This window comes from Bufo gargarizans, chromosome 1, assembly GCF_014858855.1.
Source record: "Bufo gargarizans isolate SCDJY-AF-19 chromosome 1, ASM1485885v1, whole genome shotgun sequence".
In the NCBI taxonomy this organism is placed as follows: Eukaryota; Metazoa; Chordata; class Amphibia; order Anura; family Bufonidae; genus Bufo; species Bufo gargarizans.
This window is the reverse complement of record NC_058080.1, coordinates 145226093-145248166: the sequence shown is the minus strand read 5'-3', so window position 1 is coordinate 145248166 and position 22074 is coordinate 145226093. Positions and strand designations below refer to the sequence as shown.

The window sequence follows — 22074 nt, the reverse complement described above, 5'->3', positions numbered from 1 at the left end:
CCCTGCGCTAAATCGCGCAGGGCAAAGGCATTTTTAGGAGTTCTGGTGACGTACTGGGGCTCACCATGGGGCTGCCAGGAAGCCCGGTGACGTCACCGAACACACTGCCAGGCGGAAGTCTACGCCCGGCAGTGTGTTATGATAAACAAAAGAGCCTGTGCCCTGCGCGATCTAGTGCAGGGCAAGGGAGCGCATCGGAGCATGAGATGCTCCGATGCTAGCCTCAGGGATACTGCCAGAGTGAAAATAAGGGTATGTCCGGGTTCAGCTCTGAACTCGGACAACCCCTTTAAGTTTGCCCTGGCCTGTGTATTGAAAATGTGAGCACCGATGGATGTGTTGTCACTCATCGGCACTTGCATCGGGCAGTGTATGAGGGCCTTGACCCTTGATAAACCATGGATCTTGTAGATGTCACTAGATGAAGTACAACTACCTTGTGCTGGATTCATACACGTTTTTTTGTGTGTGAAGCCACACATTAAAAAAAACCTGAAGAGTTGTATAGTGTTTTTACGTGCATTTTATATTTTGCTAAAGACTTATAGCTAACGTCTATCTTCAGTGTATTTGTCTCTCCCTCCCAAAAAAACCCCAGCAAAAAATGCTGTGGAAAAGGTTTCTAAAAGGCGCCCTTTATATGCCATACTTAAATGGAAAAAAACCTTGTACTTCTTAGGTAATTTCCTAGTAAAAGAATGCTAATAATCTATATCTCCTCTAATTATCTTGATAATACCAATTACCAGACATGTGCAAGTTAACAAACCACTAATGAAGGATGGCAGCTACAAAACCCTCCAGTAAAGACGTCTATTTCCATAATCAGTATTGCTTCATTACCATTTTCTTGTTAAAAAATAAATAAAAGAATATTTATAATAGGAAACCAGAATAGTAAAAATACGCTATTATCAAGTAATGGCTAATCTGTATAAAAGATTGGTTTCAAGTATTGTCATTTGCACATGTAACAAATAAAATGAATAACTAAATTATTACTATTTTTTCAGTACAAAAAGGAAATACGTTAAAACTTATTAGTACAGATTAAATATGACTTCATGTAAAAAATAAAATACTTATGGGATGAGATTCAGTTTTTTTGCAATTATACACCAGTTACCATGGTCATAGGAAGAACTTATGATGCTAAGTTCTGGAACATCGTTTTCCAAGAGACTACGTAGCTCTCCCTCACGGAAAACATGATAATATCGCATGTATGCCTTTGAGTCAAAAGCATCTGCCTCTTGGTCACTGGCTGCCACTGTCTCATCCAAGATTGAGTCGCTGGACTCTGTGGTTGAAGTTCTTTTTAAGACTTTGTGTTGGGTACCTACCTCACCCTCACAGCTGCAGTATTTGGCATCTGTCTGAAATTCTTGTTTTATACCATTTCGAACCAAACCGTGTCCCCCATTTTCATTTTTTGAGGGATCTAAAGCTAGAAACCATTGATGCTTTTTGTGCGATTCGCTTTTGATAAAAACGTCATCGTTGTCATCAAAACTGTGCTCCTTTAGTAGTAACCTCTGGTGCCCAAGGTCTAAACTACAGTGTCGAGAAGGCTGCACAGACACTGCGCTATTCACCCACCCACTAACAGGGCTGAGTGACTTCATCTTATCAATCTGTCTCCTCAAGGTGGACTCATCAAGGGATCTGGAGAAGAACCATGAGCGAATAGATCTTCCAATAGCAGTGTACAGCCTGCTGTCGTCATTAGGAAACTTCATGCAGCATGTTTCTTCACTTGCTCTACAGGTGCTAGTGTTGTGGAATTGCTTGGTATCAAAACTCTGCTTCAAGTTCTGTAAGTTGATGCTCTCTGCCTCTTGAACCAATGTTGAGCCAATGTCATGAGACTTGGGGTTCACTTTATTTTCACACTGGTTTGTTTCTGGGTTCCGTCGAGACAGTAATGCTTTGTTCCATGGCACAAATACATCTTGCTTTTCAAATCGACGACTTTTTTGTTCCATTGCCCAAACGTACAGCATCATCTGACCACCGGGAGACAAAATCCTTGCCATTTCTTTTATTGCACAAATTCTTCTTTGCTTAGTGGAAAAATGATGAATCACTGGGGAAAAAAGGAAAAAATGCAATTTATAGTCAAGAAGATTTTTAAAGACATTGCTAATTCAAAAACTAGAATAATACCATATTTGAATAAAAAGTTGTGACCCGTATCAAGAGGGGTCTGGCTTGTAAAAGGGGAGTGTTTAGTCCAGAAAGAACCATGTAAAGCTGCCCCAGAACACGATAGTCTACCTCAGGTCGTGGTCACAGTAGGAACAGTTGACGGTTTTAAAAAGGGCTTAGATGAATTCTCAGAATGAAAAGGCTTCCTTCTGGGGCGACAGCCTTGCAGACCAATTTGATGCAGTGTGCCTTGTATGGTCGGAGCACTGACAGGCTGACCCCCACCACTTTAACCTCTGCAGCAATGCTGACAGCACTCATACGTCTATTTTGAAAAGACAACCTCTGGACATGTCGCTGAGCACGTGAACTCAACTTCTTTGGTTGACTGTATTGAATTTTTTGAGAATGAAATAACATTATGCCTATGTAAATGTGTAGAATCTGCTCTCCCACCCCTTCCCTTTATTCACGTCCTCACCCATCGCCTTGGTTGAACTTGATTGACTTGCGGCTTTCTTCCACCATACTATGTAACTATGCATCTGAGTATAATCAGTGTTTTTTCGATATTTTTACCGGACTCTGGTCTGTACGGCTCTCCAGAGAACCAAGGTAAACCGATCACAGCCTAAGGGGCACGGCAATCTATGACGTTAGATATTAACACAGAAGGTTTATTGGAAAGTTTTAAACTTATGTTATCACACAATGGATGTGTTTTAGTTGCTGAATTTGTAGGGTATGTAGAATGAACACTATCGATGACTCAGTATGGGAAGTTAAATGCATTAATTGAAAATGATGATGCGCCATGTCTGTCTGTTTTAGTGATTAGTATTCATAGAAACATAAATGAAGAATAAACAGACCTAATAATAAGCAGGTACATATGAGTCATAACTATAATAGGCTGATTGTCATTTAGTCTCCGATGACATTGTAATCTTCTACATCAAGGAAATAAGAAACATTTTAAAGACGTTATGATCTCAAATGTGCTCCAGGTCCAATGATGGGGAGAAAATGTGTTGGTTGGGGGGTGGGGTGCAAACTGGGCAATAGCTAAGGGTCCCCTTCTCAAAGTGCCTCCCCTGCATTATCCAGGGTACTGGATTTTTGGCTTGGTGAATAGGATCGCCGAGAACCATTATTCTCTAAGCTAAATCAGTCAAAGGATGTCAGCGTCTCGGCACAGACACACAATGCAGAGACATATTGGTATGCTGAAGGTGGATTCGGGCAGATTATCGGGAATGAATGTTCCTCTGAATGCTTGTTCCCAACAATCTGCCCATCTAAATGTGTCGCCAATCACCTGATGAACGAGCGACATGCTCGTTCATTGGGTGATTCTGTCATTCGTGCAGATGCACCAATTATTGTTTCTGGGCAGCAGATTGTGAGGCCTAAACAGCGATCTGCTGCCCAGAAACAATGCAGCTGTATGAGGATGAGCGATCACAATAGCGATCCTTCATCCTCACACTGTGAAGGAGATCACTTATGTAAATGCCCCTGTCTCCTTCACTCAACGAGCAGCTGACCGTCAGGAAGGAACGCCTCCTTCCCAACAATCGGACATGTAAACCTGCCTTTAGCCAATCCACTCAATGTGGAATTGGGGTAAAGTGATTATTTTCTGGAAAACAAAGGGCGCACCATTTTACTATTGGTGAGCACTATTTTGCTATTAGAAGACACTATTTAATTATGGGGCACTATATTACTATTAGGGGGAACTATTTTGCTGTTAAGGAATGTTGGGGGTCATTTATGAATAGATATTTGGCGTATGTGTCTCCTCCCTGAAAGGTATGATGGCTGCATGGTTCCATGGTGTTAAACTTTCAGGTATTTGGAAATTGCTCCCAAGGATATATCAGACTTGTAGAGATCCCTAATGTGAAGCAAAGGGGCAAGTAAGTCTTAAAGGTAGGCCTTAAAGACTACAAATAGCATAAATCATGTAGAGAAAGTTAATAGAAGACACTTACTAATGTATTGTTATTATCCATATTGCTTCCTTTGCTGGCTGGATTCATTTTTTCCATCACATTATAGATCACTTGTTTTTATGGTTACGACCACTGTGCAATCCATTAGTGGTGGTCGTGCTTCCACACTATGGACACAAGCGCCAGCCTCTCTGGTGGCCAGAACTTAGGTAGAGCGCATAGGCTAGTGTCACGGCTGAGGATGGGGAAAACCCTCAGCCGTGTGATGCCATGGGATGTTAGTCCCTGCTCGGCCAGGACAACAGAATAAGGGAGCAGGTCACCTCCTAACGCATCCCTAATCCGACCCTAACTCCTAGCTGCATGAGCCGACCTTGAAGGTAGGAGGGCCCATGCTCAGGAACCTCGGATCCCTACTCACCCTCTGCCGATCCCTGAACTAGGAGCTGGGTAGACCACCTGTTCCTCTTGGATGTGGAGAAACAGGAGTCTAAAACTGGCCGAGCTGCAATGGGATGTAACCATAAACAGACACCACATACACATAAACTTAACATCACATAAACATATAGTATCACAATTTATGACCACAAAGGTGGCCCTCACTGGCAGATGGTATATGGGACCAGGAGAGTGCCTTCAGCTTACTACAAGGCTGGAGTACCCCTCAGACATTAGGTCTTAACTGAGGCTAAATAGCCCATGTAGCCACACCCACGCAGACACACCCAGTGCTCACAGACTAGGAAGGGAATCAACCCTTTTCACACCAGGGAAGGGAAGACAGCAACTAAAAGGGGAATACACACAATAAACCCTGTGCACACCAGACAAGGAAAGTGCACACATAAACACACGTTGCCAAAGACAACCGCATGCATGGACAGCAAGCCGCCCAGCAACCAGCTCAGGCTGCTCCACTGCCCAACAACCACAAGTTGCCAGCGGCAACCACACGTGAGGAAAGATACTAGCCCTCACCTGTGGTTGACAACAATACCAGACCGCGGGCAAATGCATGCGGGTCCCAAGTAGGGATCGACCGATATTGATTTTTTAGGGCCGATACCGATAATTTGTGAACTTTCAGGCCGATAGCCGATAATTTATACCGATATAATGGGAATTTTCATTTTTGAAAAAAAAATAAAAATTCCCACAAATCTGCTGAAAATTAATGTTTATTGTTAATGTGTATTTTTATTTTTTTGTAAATCTTTCTTTTTCATTTATATTTAATATTTTGGTGTTTTTATTATTTTTTTGTAACTTTTTTTTTTTAAACTAACTTTTAGCCCCCTTAGGGACTAGAACCCTTGTCCTATTCACCCTGATAGAGATCTATCAGGGTGAATAGGAGCTCACACTGTCCCTGCTGCTGTGTGCTTTGTGCACACAGCAGCATGGAGCTTATCATGGCAGCCAGGGCTTCAATAGCGTCCTGGCTGCCATGGTAACCGATCGGAGCCCCAGCATTACACTGCTGGGGCTCCGATCGGAGGAGCAAGGGAGAGGGGATCCTGTGGAGGGGCGCACTGCGACTGGGGTGGGGGGGCCCTATGCGCCACCACTGCCTAATACTGGGGGGGAGGGGGGGGCGCACTGCACCACCAATGCCTAATACTGGGGGGGCTTGGGGGGGAGGCGCACTGCGCCACCAATGCTTAATACTGGGGGGGGGGTTGGGGGGGGCGCACTGCGCCACCAATGTCTGATACTGGGGGGCTTGGGGGGGGCGCACTGCGCCACCAATGAAGCTTAATCTCTAATTCATTCATATACAGGAGGCGGGAGCTGCAGGATCACATAGCCGGCTCCCGACCTCTATGAGCTGTAGCTGCGATCCGCGGCACCTGAGGAGTTAACTACCGCAGATCGCAGCTACAGCTCATAGAGGCCGGGAGCCGGCTATGTGATCCTGCAGCTCCCGCCTCCTGTATATGAATGAATGATAGATTAATCTTCATTGGTGGAGCAGTGGCCATAGCTCCTCCCCTCCTCCTGTCCCCTGTCCTTACATTGGCGGCAGCGGCAGGAGCAGCACAGGGGGAGGAGACACTGCTCCTTCTCCCCTGTGCTGCTGCTAAGGGGAACACGGAGAGCGCTGTCAGCAGCGCGATCTGTGTTCCCCATACACTATCGGAATATCGGCAAAATAGATGCCGATACCGATAGTGTTCAAAATCCTGAATATCGGCCGATAATATCGGTAAATCCGATAATCGGTCGATCCCTAGTCCCAAGGAGTCACGACCATGACCATGGTCGTGACAGCTAGTGCTTCTTCCTGTAGTATGCAAGCACGGCCACCACTGCTGGATTTCAGGGTGGTCGTAACCATGGAAATAAGCAGTGTATAATGTGATGGGAAAAATGAACCAAGCCAGCAGAGGAGGCAATATGGACAATCACAATATATTAGTAAGTGCCTTCTATAAATTTTCTCAACTTGACAAATGCCATTTACTGATGTGAGACAACGCCTTTAACCCCTTAAGGACTCAGCCCTATTTCACCTTAAGGACTTGGCCATTTTTTGCAAATCTGACCAGTGTCCCTTTAAGTGCTCATAACTTTAAAACACTTTGACTTATCCAGGCCATTCTGAGATTGTTTTTTCGTCACATATTGTACTTCATGACACTGGTAAAATGAAGTCAAAAAAATTATTTTTTTTGCATAAAAAAATACCTAATTTACAAAAAATTTGGAAAAATTTGCAAATTTCAAAGTTTCAGTTTCTCTACTTCTGTAATACATAGTAATACCCCCAAAAATTGTGATGACTTTACATTCCCCATATGTCTACTTCAGGTTGGAATTATTTTGGGAATGATATTTTATTTTTTGGGGATGTTACAAGGTTTAGAACTTTAGAAGCAAATATTGAAATTTTTCAGAAATTTACAAAAACCCAATTTTTAGGGACCACTACAGCTCTGAAGTCACTTTGCAAGGCTTACATAATAGAAACCACCCAAAAATGACCCCATTCTATAAACTACACCCCTCAAGGTATTCAAAACTGATTTTACAAACTTTGTTAACCCTTTAGGTGTTGCACAAGAGTTATTGGCAAATGGGGATGAAATTTGAGAATTTCATTTTTTTGCCTAATTTTCCATTTTAACCCATTTTTTCCACTAACAAAGCAAGGGTTAACAGCCAAACAAGACTGTATCTTTATTGCCCTGACTCTGCCGTTTACAGAAACACCCCATATGTGGCCGTAAACTACTGTACGGCCACACAGCGGGGCGTAGAGTGAAAGGTGCGCCGTTTGGTTTTTGGAAGCCAGATTTTGCTGGACTGGTTTTTTGACACCATGTCCCATTTGAAGCCCACTGATGCACCCCTACAGTAGAAACTCCCTAAAAGTGACCCCATCTAAGAAACTACACCCCTCAAGGTATTCAAAACTGATTTTAAAAACTTTGTTAACCCTTTAGGTGTTGCACAAGATATAATGGAAAATAGAGATACAATTTCAAAATTTCACTTTTTTGGCAGATTTTCCATTTTAATATATTTTTTCAAGTAACAAAGCAAGGGTTAACAGCCAAACAAAACTCATTATTTATGGCCCTAATTCTGTAGTTTACAGAAACACCCCATATATGGTCGTAAACTGCTTTACGGGCACACGGCAGGGCGCAGAAGGAAAGGAATGCCATACGGTTTTTGGAAGGCAGATTTTGCTGGACTGGTTTTTTTACACCATGTCCCATTTGAAGCCCCCCTGATGCACCCCTAGAGTAGAAACCCCAAAAAAGTTACCCCATTTTAGAAACTACGGGATAAGGTGGCAGTTTTCTTGGTACTAGTTTAGGGTACATATGATTTTTGGTTGCTCTATATTACACTTTTTGTGCGGCAAGGTAACAAGAAATAGCTTTTTTGGCACCGTTTTTTTTTTTTGTTATTTACAACATTCATCTGAAAGGTTAGATCATGTGGTAATTTTATAGAGCAGGTTGTCACGGACGCGGCGATACCTAATATGTATACTTTTTTTTTATTTATGTAAGTTTTACACAATGATTTCATTGTTAAAACAAAAAAAGTTTTAGTTTCTCCATAGTCTAAGAGCCATAGTTTTTTCAGTTTTTGGGCGATTATCATATGTAGGGTCTCATTTTTTGCGGGATGAGATAGCTGTTTTATTGGCACTATTTTGGGGTGCATATGACTTTTTGATCGCTTGCTATTGCACTTTTTGTGACGTAAGATGACAAAAAATTGCTTTTTTTAAACCGTTTTTTTTTTTTTTTTTTTACGGTGGTCACCTGAGGGGTTAACTCATCGGATATTTTTATAGAGCCGGTCGATACGGACACGGCGATACCTAATATGTATACTTTTTTTTATTTATGTAAGTTTTACACAATGATTTATTTTTGAAACAAAAAAAATTATGTTTTAGTGTTTCCATAGTCTAAGAGCCATAGTTTTTTCAGTTTTTGGGCGATAATCTTGGGTAGGGTCTCATTTTTTGCGGGATGAGATGCCGGTTTGATTGGCACTATTTTGGCGTACATGCGACTTTTTTGATCTCTTTTATTACCTTTTTGGGAAGTAAGGTGGGCAAAATTTAAATTTTCTCATAGTTTTTATTTTTTTATTTTTATGGCGTTCACCGTGCGGGGAAAGTAACATGACCGTTTTATAGATCAGGTCGTTACGGACGCGGCGATACCAAACATGTGTAGGGAATTTTATTTTTTCCATTTTTAATTAGTGATAAATGTGTTTTTTGATTTTCACTTTTTTTTCACTTTTTCTTACTTTTTTTTTGACCCAGACCCACTTGGTTCTTGAAGATCCAGTGGGTCTGGTGTCTGCATAATACAGTACAGAACCTATATAGGGTTCTGTACTGTATTTTACTTACACTGAACAGATCTATGCTTTCAGCACAGATCTGTTCAGCACCATGGACAGCAGGACGCCTGAGCAGGCGTCCTGTTGCCATGGGAACCTTCCCCGTCTGCCACAACTTCGCAGACGGGGAAGGGTAAGGACTGGGGCTTCGGGGGGATGTCTGGGGGCTCTCTCCCTCTCCTATCGGGGGGCTGCAACGGCACAGCAGCCCCCCGATGGGAGAGGGAGGGAGCCGCATCTTACTGTTAACTCTTTCCATACAGCGGTCCGTACGGACCGCTGTATGGAAAGGGTTAAACGGCTGACATCCATTCACAGATGTCAGCCGTTTATACCAGGGTGCCAGCAATGTGCTGGCACCCTGGTATACCCACTAGAAGCCAACGATTATTCGGCGGGAGGCTGGCGGGGGATCGCGATCCCGCCTGCCGCACCGCCCGCCTCCCTCACCGCCCACACCGCCCGCAACACCCCCCCCTGCACCTCCCACCAGGCTAAAATCATGCAGGGGTGCAGGGGGGGGTGATCACTATAGATTTGTGCCACACTAAAGTTTCTGATCGCGGCGATCAGAAACAGCAGAAATAGCAACAAACCGCAGGTCTGAATTGACCTGCGGTTTGCTGCGATCGCCGATACGGGGGGGTCATATGACCCCCCCAGGCGTTGTGACAGGATGCCGGCTGAATGATTTCAGCCGGCATCCTGTGCGGATTAACCCCTGGGGCGCCACAATCTCAATTTAAACTCATGACGTACCGGTACGTCATGGGTCCTTAAGGACTCGGGAAACATGCCGTACCGGTACGTCATGGGTCCCTAAGGGGTTAAGGAATGTGGCTAAGGTATATGTAAACCTATGACTTCAACTATACGTCTGTGCAGCAAACTCTGCAAACAGAAGTTATGGCAGAAGAAGTCTTTATGGTGGTCTGGGCCAAGTGGGAAATGGGAACGACTCAAAGAAGAAGATGCCTGTAACTGCACTGTATTTACTTAGAGGGTCTGCACAGTGCCTGTGTAGAACTGGTATCTACCACTATATGTTTGTAAAGTGATCTTTACTGAGTAACAGAATGACAATATTATTGAATTACTATTTAGTGGACATTGTATAATGGACATGGTGTGGATGTATTATTTGGGTCTTGTATATTGGTATTATTGATAACATTGAACTTTGTATATTAGATTGTGATGAAAGTATATAGTATGTGAATGTGTTGCTGGTACAATTTTTCAGCATTTTGGGGCCCACTTTAATTTTGCCCAGAGCTATGTTTTGTCTAACACTGGCAGTGATAATCTCTGTGTTGCTATGAAGGTTCATGGCCGCCGCTGCCCTATGCGCACAGGTGCCAGCCTCCTGTGTATGAGTTAGTGCTTGTATTCATTGTAACTGTCTTCAGTACTGCTGGTGTCCAGCACTGCTTCTCCTGCTCTGTGAGCTGCTGCATGGCTGTGTTGAATTGCTAATTAGCTGCTCCTATATAGCTGTGCTGTTGACCTCACTTCCTTGCCTGTGCAATTGATCTCTATTCACCTCTAAAGATCTTGTTAAATCTCTCTCTAGCTAAAGCCTGTAAAAGAGCTATTATCCGTTTGTCTGCTTGATTCCTGGTACCTGACCTGTGTCTGGTCTCCATACTGATCCTGTGCTGCCTGCCTGACCTTTGGATTGTTTCATGGATTTGCAAGAACTCTGCCAGCCCTGACCTTGGCCTGTTATTGTCTATGGGTCTCCTGTTCTTTTTGTTGCAACAAACTGCTGTGCTGTGGGTCAGCAGCCAACCACACCGGGACTATTCCAAGAAGTAGCTGGTGGCTCCCCTGCAGCGAAGTCCAGATCCTGCTATAGGGGTCAAAGGGTGAATACCAGGGGACCGCCAGGATAACACCCTTAGGTCTAGCCCAAAGCGGTTGGTAGCCCCAGTGGTTGCACACCCAATGCAGTAACACTCTGGTACTTGAATAAGTTCAATTAGATAATATGCACAAAGATTTAACAGAGTTACAGGGATTAGTACACTACGCAAACATTGCAGCCACTAATCTTCTTGTTCAACAAAGGCGAGAAAAGAAAAAAAGAGTGCCGCATTCTTTTTTCGTTTCTCTCCTTTGTTGCAAATACTACTTGTTTTTCATGCTGAGCACCACCCCTACTCTTATTCGATCCGTGCAGCACCAAATTAAATCCCACACCGACAGCAGTGCCGACCGTATCCCCTACATATTACAATCTTCTTGTTCAATTAAACTAAAATGCTTGATTGAACAATCCCAAGCTGCATGGTATTGAGGGGATCAACTAAATGTCTGCGTTTTAACTTTAATTCCCACACAAACCAAATATTTTTTTGTCTTGAGTCCAGACTATAAGATGTCATATTAATGAAATTCTATCATATATAGCGATATGGATATAAACTGTAACATGATGTGTCCGCTCTTACAGTCTGCAGTGATGTGTAGTAATTGCTCAACCAAACAACACAAATATCAGACTTACCTCCAATAGAGATGACAGTGTCAAAACAGTTGTCCCTAAAAGGTAGATTCAGGTTGTCACAAACCATGACTTCAAGGTTATCATTTCTACCAATTTCCACCAGAGGTTCACAGTAATCACAGCCAAGATTGTATGTGTTACAATTCACACTGAGATACTTTCCTGTACCACAACCTGCAATCACAAAATGGTCTTTTAACATGATTTTCAGAAGAAAAGGGTACAGATATCAGTAATAACGAATAGATGCTTTGGAAGATTTAAAAAAAACATCCTTGAGCTGACACAGTTCAAATTTGGATGGTCTATTCTTCTAACTCTAACCAACTAAGCTAAATGTCAGAGCAAACACTGGAAGACAAAGGGCACACTTTTGTTACTTCATTGGTCACAGAAATCAGTAATGTTGGGCAACGATGTACTGTTTGTACCACAGAAGAAGTCAATGAGCCCCTGAAAAGAGACAGCATAATTAACATTAGTCCCATCCCATTTGCTATGGAGTGTGCAGAACCTTTTGAGAGGAACTTGGTACAAGGGTCATAGAAAAGGGATCAAGAGGGCAAACAAGCAATGGCACCCAACAACATAAGTAGGGGGTTGTTTAATGCTATGGTTCTCAAACTACTGCATTTTAGCACACTGAATACAGTGTGTTCTGGCCCATTGTTTCTGAGGCTTTTAGCAAACAATATAGGGGTACATCCCTAAATGCAGTGACACCCGCGCTCCCGTCTTATCTTATTCACACTCCTATCTGTGTTAGTTCAGAGGGGGATGTGTGGCCGCTGCTGGGTATTGATGAGAGGTCTACTGTTCTGACCCCAGGATGATGTGCTTACAAGTAGGGAATAACCTCGCTGGTGAGATAAGAGGAATGGTCAGTAAAAAAAGTGTAAATAAAAGATGTTAATCAGTCCGTTCGACGGTGCCCATGAATTGTCTATAGTTGTTTTCTTTATTTACCTGTCCGGACAGGGGGTAGTAGGTGGATCGTAGGTGGAAATATCTTCTTTCCTCCTACGCTTGGCTGCAGTGCAGGTCCGGGGTGTAAATTACTTCTTGCTCTAACCTTCAAGCGTGGCGTCGCTCCGGCCGGCAGCAGACGCTCGCGCGAGGAAGCTACAGGTCTGTTGCTAGGTAACTTCAGCTAGTGACGTCACAGCCCTGATGAAGGAGCCTAACGGGCTCCTTCATCAGGGATCTCACCAGCGCGGGTATTCCCTCTCTGATTTATGATTCAGAGTTTCCCTACTTGTAAATATAGGGGTACATTTATTAAGACAGGCGTTTTAGTCGCTGGTCCAAATAAAGCCCTGCACTGGTGGTGGATCTGCCGCAGTTATGTAGAGGCATCGGCCTGTACATAACTTTGACGCATGCAGCGCCAATTCTAAATTTACAATTAGACCATTTTCTACGCCTAAAATAGACATCCCCTTCCCCTCCCATGCCACCACCGATTTTTTAAACCTGCTGTGAGTGGGGAGAAGTCGCAGATTGCGGCGCAAAGGACATTTGCACCTCAATCTGCGCCAGAAATACGTCTAATTTAGGCATATTTCTGTTTCATAAATGAGTCCATAATCTCTTTTTCTATCTTCTTACCTGCTGTACTACACTGAACAAAAATATAAAACTCAACACTTTCGGCTTTGCTCCCATTTTGCATGAACTGAACTCAAAGATCTGAAACATTTTCCACATACACAAAAGACCCATTACGCTCAAATATTGTTCACAAATCTGTCTAAATCTGTGTTAGTGAGAACTTCTTCTTTGCCGAGATAACCCATCCTACCTCACAGGTGTGGCATATAAAGGTGCTGATTAGACAGCATGAATATTGCACAGGTGTGCCTTAGACTGACCACAATAAAAGTCCACTCTGAAATGTGCAGTTTGATCACACAGCACAATGCCACAGATGTCGCAACGTTTGAGGTGGCATGCTGACTGCAGGAATGTCTACCAGACCTGTTGCTTGTGAAACGAATGTTCATTTCTCTACCATAAGCCGTCTCCGAAGGCATTTCAGAGAATTTGCCAGTACATCCAACCGGCCTCACAACCGCAGACCACGTGTAACCACACTAGCCCAGGACCTCCACATCCAGCATGTTCACCTCCATGATCGTCTGAGACCAGCCAGCCGGACAGCTGCAGCAACAATCGGTTTTCAAAGAATTTCTGCCCAAACTGTCAGAAAACGTCTCAGGGAAGCTCATCTGCATGCTCGTCGTCCTCATCGGGGTCTGGACCTCACTGCAGTTCGTCGTCGTAACGGACTTGAGTGGGCAAATGCTCACATTCAATGGCATCTGGCATGTTGGAGAGGCGTTCTGTTCACGGATGAGACCCGGTTTTTTACTGTTCAGGGCAGATGGCAGACAGCGTGTGTGGCGTCGTGTGGGTGAGCGGTTTGCTGACGTCAATGTTGCGGATCGAGTGGCCCATGGTGGCAGTGGCGTTATGGTATGGGCAGGCGTATGTTATGGACAACGAACACAGGTGCATTTTATTGATGGCATTCATCCACCAACAATCACCTCATGTTGCAGCATGATAATGCATGGCCCCATATTGCAAGGATCTGTACACAATTCCTGGAAGCTGAAAACATCCCAGTTCTTGCATGGCCAGCATACTCACCGGACATGTCACCCATTGAGCATGTTTGGGATGCTCTGGATCGGCGTTTACGACAGCGTGTTCCAGTTCCTGCCAATATTCTGCAACTTCGCACAGCTATTGAAGAGGAGTGGACCAACATTCCACAGGCCACAATCAACAACCTGATCAACTCTATGAGACGGAGATGTGTTGCACTGCGTGAGGCAAATGGTGGCCACACCAGATACTGACTGGTTTTCTGACCCCCCCCCCCCCCCCCCAAGTAAGGAAACACTGTGCACATTTCAGAGTGGTCTTTTATTGTGGGCAGTCTAAGGCACACCTGTCATGGAACCATGAACCAGACGTACAACAAGAGATAAGTGGAAATAAGAAGGCTTTATTGAAAATCAAGCTGTAAGCAAAAGTCCAAACGGATGGCTAAACCGAAGCAGGGTCTTGCGAAGCCAGAGGTCAGGAACCAGAAGGGTAGTCAGACGAAGCCTGGATCAGGAACCAGCAGGGTAGTCAGACGAAGCCAGGATCAGGAACCAGCGGGGTAGTCAGACGAGGCCAGGATCAGGAACCAGAAGCAGCAGCAGTCTTAGAAGCATGTGAACACAGGAGGACCAAGAAAGGAACTGAAGCCACAGACCTCCTATATATATGAGCTAGGCATCCAGCTCCTCCCAGTGGGAAGGAGAAGCCGCAGGGTGGGAGGCTACAAGAAACCCAGAAACCAAGATGGCCGCCAGCACATGTCAAACGAAGGAGAACAGCAAGAAGGTAAGACCATGACAGTACCTCTCCCTCAAGGGCCCCTCCTCCGCGGAGTAAGGAACGGTTTCTGAGGGAAGCGTGCGTGGAAGGCTCGGAGCAAGGCAGGAGCATGGACATCTGCGGAGGGAACCCAGGAACGCTCCTCTGGACCATAACCACGCCAATGGACCAAAAACTGCAACCGACCGCGGACCAGGCGTGAGTCCAGGATATTGCTCACCTCATACTCCTCACGATTGCCCACTTGGACCGGACGAGGCCGAGGAACCGAGGAAGTGAAACGATTACACACCAATGGCTTCAACAGGGAGACATGAAACACGTTGGAGATCCGCATGCCAGGAGGAAGCGCAAGGGCATAGGCTACCGGGTTTACCCTGCGAAGCACTCGGAAGGGACCAACAAAGCGAGGCGCCAGCTTGGGAGTGGGTACTCGAAGGTTGAGGTTGCGGGTGGACAACCATACACGGTCTCCGACCTGGTAGGAAGGAGCGGGCGCTCGTCTGCGATCAGCCTGGAGTCTCTGGCGCTGCGCAGAGACCTCAAGGGACCTCTGGATCTGTACCCAAGAAGCACGTAGGACGGAAAGGTGATCCTCCACAGCCGGAATATCCTGGGGAGAGAATACCTCCGGTAACACGGCAGGTTGGATCCCATAATTGGCCATGAAGGGAGACGTCCCAGAGGAAGAGTTCACCGCCGTGTTCCTGGCAAACTCAGCCCAAGGCAGGAGGTCAACCCAATTGTCTTGGTGATCGGAGACATAGCAACGAAGGAATTGCTCCAAGGCCTGATTGGATCGTCCTGCGGCCCCATTGGACTGAGGGTGGTAGGCCGAGGAGAAAGAGAGATGAATCCCCAACTGGGAGCAAAAGGTGCGCCAGAACCTGGACACAAACTGACTCCACCGATCCGACACAATCTCCTTGGGCAAACCGTGCAACCGGAAGACCTCCCTGGCGAAAATCGTGGCCAACTCCTGTGCAGAGGGTAACTTCTTGAGAGGAACACAGTGGCACATTTTGGAAAACCGATCCACAATCATGAGAATGACCGTATGGCCTTGGGATGCAGGGAGGTCCACAATGAAATCCATCCCCAGGTGTGACCATGGGCGCTCCCCGGTGGCTATGGGTTGCAAAAGGCCCAACGGAAGGTGCCGAGGGGACTTACTCTGGGCACAAACGGGGCATGCCGCTACATATGCGGCGATGTCGGAACGTAGAGAAGGCCACCAGAACAGACGTGAAACAGCCCAGGACAGCTGATTCTTTCCAGGATGCCCCGCGGCCTTGGAGTTATGGTAGGTTCGCAACAACCGAGTGCGCAACTCCTCAGGCACAAAACATCTGCCGTTGGGTCTCCCAGAGGGAGCACCAGATTGAGCCGCCAAAATCTGCTCACCCAGGGGAGAGGTCAGGCTGGTGCGAATGGCGGCCAGGATCTGATTCGGAGGTATGACCGAAGTCGGAATCGACTCCTCCCCGGACAGCTCGGAGTACTGCCGTGATAAGGCATCCGCTCTGATGTTCTTGGAACCGGGTAGGTAGGAGACCACGTAATTAAAACGTGACAAGAACAGAGCCCATCTGGCCTGACGTGGTGTCAATCTCTTGGCCTCAGAAAGGTAGGTCAGATTCTTGTGGTCCGTCAGGATGAGAACCGGAACCACCGAACCCTCGAGCAAGTGCCTCCATTCTTTAAGGGCCTGCACGATGGCCAATAACTCCCTGTCACCAATCTGATAGTTGCACTCCGCGGAAGACAGTTTCCGGGAGTAAAACCCACAAGGAAGCAGAGGACCCTCTGGTGTTCTACGCTGAGACAGAAGGGCGCCTACTCCCGTCTCAGACGCGTCCACCTCGAGGACAAAGGGCAACCCAGGGTTGGGATGCGACAGAATCGGAGCCGACACAAAGGCGGACTTTAGAGCCTCAAAAGCTCGGATGGCCTCGAGCGGCCAGACCTGGAAATTACTGCCCTTCCTGGTCAGATCCGTGAGAGGCTTGGCTAGCATAGAAAAGTCCCTGATGAACTTCCGATAATAATTGGCGAAGCCCAAAAAGCGCTGCAGGGCACGAAGACCACTGGGCTGGGGCCACTGTAAGACAGCCGAAACCTTCTCGGGATCCATGGAGAACCCCTCAGCGGAAATGATGTAACCTAAGAAGGTTACCTGGGATCGGTGAAATTCGCATTTCTCAAGCTTACCGAACAGCTTGTTCTCTCGTAACCAGTTGCAACACTCGTCTGACATCCATAATGTGGGCCTCCATGGATTCAGAATATACCAAGATGTCATCCAAATAGACCACCACACACTGCTGCAACAGGTCACGGAAAACATTGTTGATGAATTCCTGGAAGACTGCGGGCGCATTGCACAACCCAAAGGGCATAACCAAGGATTCATAATGACCGGTCCTGGTGTTAAACGCGGTCTTCCACTCATCGCCCGCCTTGATCCTTACCAGGTTATATGCCGCCCTCAGGTCGAGTTTGGTAAAGACCGTGGCCCCTTTGAGGCGATCGAACAGCTCGGAAATCAAGGGTATCGGGTAAGCGTTCTTGATCGTGATGCGATTGAGACCCCTGTAATCGATGCAAGGCCTCAACTCACCGCCCTTCTTTTTCACAAAGAAAAATCCAGCCCCTGCCGGGGACGAGGATTTGCGAATGTGTCCGCGTGAAAGCGCCTCCCTCACGTACTCCTCCATGGCCTCATTCTCCGCTACCGACAGTGGATAGACTTTGCCACGAGGAGGAACGGCACCAGATTGTAACTCTATGGCACAATCGTATGGGCGGTGCGGAGGTAGGGCAACCGCGCGCACCTTATCGAATACATCCCGGTACTCTTTGTATTCAGGAGGCAACAGAGAGTCCGAGGAAGTACACAGCAACTTGACAGGCCCATGGATGCAACTAGCCCCACACTGCGGTGACCACGAGAGGATCTCGGCCGATCTCCAATCGAAAGTCGGATTATGCTTCTGGAGCCAGGGGTACCCCAAGACCACCGAGTAGTGTGGAGACGAAATAACCTGGAGACAGACCGACTCTCTGTGAACGGCACCAATGGCTATCCCCACTGGAAGGGTCTCATGAGTCACGTGTGACGGCAGAAGGGGTCTGCCGTCTATCGCCTCAAGAGCCAGTGGGGAACCTCGAGGCTGCAGAGGAATGGAATTGGCGGCAGCGAACACACTATCAATGAACAAACCACCAGCACCAGAGTCCACCAACGCCTGGGTCGTCACCGAGCCCCCGACCCAGGAGAGGACAACAGTGATCAGTGGTTTGTCAACACGGGAAACCGGGGACGAGGAGACTCCACCCAAGATCTGCCCCCGACAGGATCTCAGGTGCGAGCGTTTCCCGGACGGTTCGGACATGCCAACCGAAAATGCCCACCGAGACCACAGTACATGCATCGGCCCTCGCGTCTCCGGAGTACCCTCTCCCCCTCGGACAGGTGAGTAAACCCCAGCTGCATGGGTTCACCCCCAGACAAGTCATCCCCAGGAGGCGTGGGAGGAGAGGGAGGCACGGGTGGGACAGCAAACGTAGGCGCCAATCTGTTAGAAGACCTCCGCAGGCTCTCCTTAAAGGAAGGTCTCTCCCTGAGTCTGGTGTCAATCAAAATCAGGAAAGAAATAAGAGACTCGAGCTCCACTGGTAGGTCCTTAGCTGCAACCTCATCCTTCAAGGCATCCGAGAGACCATGAGAGAAAGCAGCGACCAGAGCCTCATTATTCCAGCCCACCTCTGCTGCCAGGGTACGAAACTCAATGGCGTATTCAGCTACGGATCGTGAACCCTGTCTGATGGACATAAGGAGCTTCGCAGCAGAGGCAGCACGAGCCGGCACATCGAATACCTTCCGAAAAGAAGCAACAAAACCGGAAAACTCGGCAACCACCGGATTGTTGTTCTCCCATAAAAGGCTGGCCCAGGCCAAGGCCTTGTCCGAGAGCAGCGAGATCAAGAAGCCCACCTTTGATCTCTCAGTAGAAAAGGCATGTGGCAGCAACTCGAAATAAATGCCCACCTGGTTAAGGAAACCTCGGCACTGAGTTGGCTCTCCCCCAAAGCGCTGTGGAAGGGGGGCAGAACCGGTCATACCCCGAGACGCCGCAGGCGCAGCAACAGGTGTTGGGGTAGACTCTGGCGCAACAACCGGAGCGGCAGTAGGAGCGGGCCCAGGAGCGACAACCGACCCATCGGCAACGGAAGCGAAATGAGCCGTGCGTTCAAGCAGGGTTTGCAACGACACAGCGAACCGACCCAACAGGTGATCCTGCTGATCAAGTCTGGCAACCAGCGTAGGTAGCGAGGATGGCCCTGTACCGTCAGAATTCATGGCTTCGTCCTAATGTCATGGAACCATGAACCAGACGTACAACAAGAGATAAGTGGAAATAAGAAGGCTTTATTGAAAATCAAGCTGTAAGCAAAAGTCCAAACGGATGGCTAAACCGAAGCAGGGTCTTGCGAAGCCAGAGGTCAGGAACCAGAAGGGTAGTCAGACAAAGCCTGGATCAGGAACCAGCAGGGTAGTCAGACGAAGCCAGGATCAGGAACCAGCGGGGTAGTCAGACGAGGCCAGGATCAGGAACCAGAAGCAGCAGCAGTCTTAGAAGCATGTGAACACAGGAGGACCAAGCAAGGAACTGAAGCCACAGACCTCCTATATATATGAGCTAGGCATCCAGCTCCTCCCAGTGGGAAGGAGAAGCCGCAGGGTGGGAGGCTACAAGAAACCCAGAAACCAAGATGGCCGCCAGCACATGTCAAACGAAGGAGAACAGCAAGAAGGTAAGACCATGACAACACCTGTGCAATATTCATGCTGTCTAATCAGCACCTTGATATGCCACACCTGTGAGGTAGGATGGATTATCTCGGCAAAGGAGAAGTGCTCACTAACACAGATTTAGACAGATTTGTGAACAATATTTGAGAGTAATGGGTCTTTTGTGTATGTAGAAAATGTTTCTGATCTTTGAGTTCAGCTCATGCAAAATGGGAGCAAAACCGAAAGTGTTGCATTTATATTTTTGTTAAGTGTATAATAAATATGGAATCCTTATAACTTTCTTAGAGCCCTGATATCCCTATGACATAAGATTGGCTCACGGTGCAAGCGCGAAGTAGGTCTATGGAGCCTGAAGCAAAGACTTTTTGGTTTGCCATAAACCAGTTTTAACTCACATGTGGTTTGCACGCACTGTTTTACCTATTAGGGGAATTTATCATGAGGGTAATATTTGAACTCAGTTTTGCTCAAGTCTGTGTTGGCGTTATCTACCCCAAAGTTATCAAATGTAACACGTTTGTTAATTCTGGCACATCTCCAAACCTAACAATTTTGACATGATGACAACTTAAGACATTGTGACATCATCAAACATCACTGTGACATCAGAACAACTGATTATGATGTCAGTAAACATTATGGCATCATAACACATTATAAAGACATCATTATACATCACCATGACATTATTAAACATTATTATGACATCATAATATAGCACCATGACATCACAAGACATATTGATGGCACTGAAATACATTATGACATCATAAGACATAGTTATGGTATTATAATACACTGTAACATACTACATAAAGACAAGACACATTGTTATGAAATCTTGAAACACCATGACATCAGAAGACTTTAGTATGACAGGTTAAAGAGGTTCTCCTTTATCATCAATTATGTACATTTTTCTTTATTGGCCCAGAGTATCCCAAACACTGAATATTTTTCACAATATATATGTCTCTCATGTCAGCACTTTTAGTCCCCTGTTTTCTGCATCATTTCATCCTGGCAGGATGTTTACATACAGGGCTTCCTGCTGGGCTTTCTTACCAAATCCAGAATGCTTTGCTTGGTAATGTTTCACAGGCAGCTTGCTCTACATAGCTAACATGGAGAGGGGGATTATAGAGGGCATGACTATGCCCCATTCACTTCAATAGAATGGCTCCCTCATATATAATGTGCTCTTCAGGGTATCCAGCAGCTCCCCTAGCCAGCTCAATTGTCAGATCTCTCCCACATCTAGAATGGCTGGCACTGGTTGGGCTCACGGATCTCCCATGCACAGCAGCCAACAACAACTTTGGCCGAGATATGAGTCCAAGTTGAAAAGAGGTTGCAAGGTGCATGTAGGCCTAGACAGCTAGCAGTCATAAGAGATTCTACAATCAGTAAGATGGATAGAATAATTTGTCACTAAGGCCACCTCAACTGAATGGTTTACTGTCTCTCTCCAGGGTTAGACATGTGGTGGTACAGGTGGATAAATTACGGGAAGGGGCTGGTGATAAACCTAATGTTGTGGTCCATGTTGGAACTAATTATGGAATACATGGTAGGTGGAGGATCCTTAAAGAGGTTGTGCAGCCTGTTTATATTGATGACCTATCCTCAGGATAGATAATTAAGTAAAAGGCGACGGCAGCATCTCCGGTCTCTTCTTTATTGATAGTACTTCAATGAATGTCCACACACAGCGACAAATGCAACGTTTCAGCTACATCGTAGCCTTTGTCAAGCCGATGTAGCTAAAACGTTGCATTTGTCGCTGTGTGTGGACATTCATTGAAGTACTATCAATAAAGAAGAGACCGGAGATGCTGCCGTCGCCTTTTACTTATTTATATATGCTGACTGCTGAGGATCTGCGGTTGTGGCGTGGCTGGTGCATTCTGGTGCGGTCGCTGAGACCTTTGTGTGCTGCTCCTACATATCTTTTTGAATGTCCTCAGGATAGGTCACCAATATCTGATCAGCAGGGCTCCGACACCCAGCACCCCCATCCATCAGCTGGCTTCCCCTTCATTACACTGCCTTTCATCTCCTTTGCAGCGGCAACGTAGTGTAATTATAAGTACTTGCTCAATTCAAGTGAACGGATTTAGTGCTTGTAATTACACTGCACTTCCAAGACGACAGGCAGTGTAATGAAGAGAAAGTAAAGCTTGCACGGAGCACCTCCTACTCTTCAAACAGCTGATCTGCAGGGGTTCTGGGTGTCAGACCTCCACCGATCAAATATTGATGACCTTTCCTGAGGATAGGTAATCAGCATAAACAGGCAGCACAACCCCTTTAAGAATAATTTTAAATAACTAGATTCCAAGGACCTCCAAGGTGGTATTCTCTGG

At 46.3% G+C, this 22074-nt stretch overlaps 1 protein-coding gene across 1 annotated transcript in view; it reads right to left on the bottom strand.

Moving 5' to 3' along the window:
• Nucleotides 1-303: 303 nt before the first annotated feature.
• TRMT9B (tRNA methyltransferase 9B (putative)) overlaps nt 304-22074 on the bottom strand; it is a 60322-nt gene continuing 38551 nt past the window's right edge. The window contains exons 3-4 of the mRNA XM_044295576.1: nt 11497-11670; nt 304-2086 (exon numbers count right to left, since the gene is read on the bottom strand). Coding sequence (XP_044151511.1) covers nt 1083-2086; nt 11497-11670 — 1178 coding nt within the window. The 3' untranslated portion in view covers nt 304-1082. The remainder of the gene's footprint in view (nt 2087-11496; nt 11671-22074) is intronic.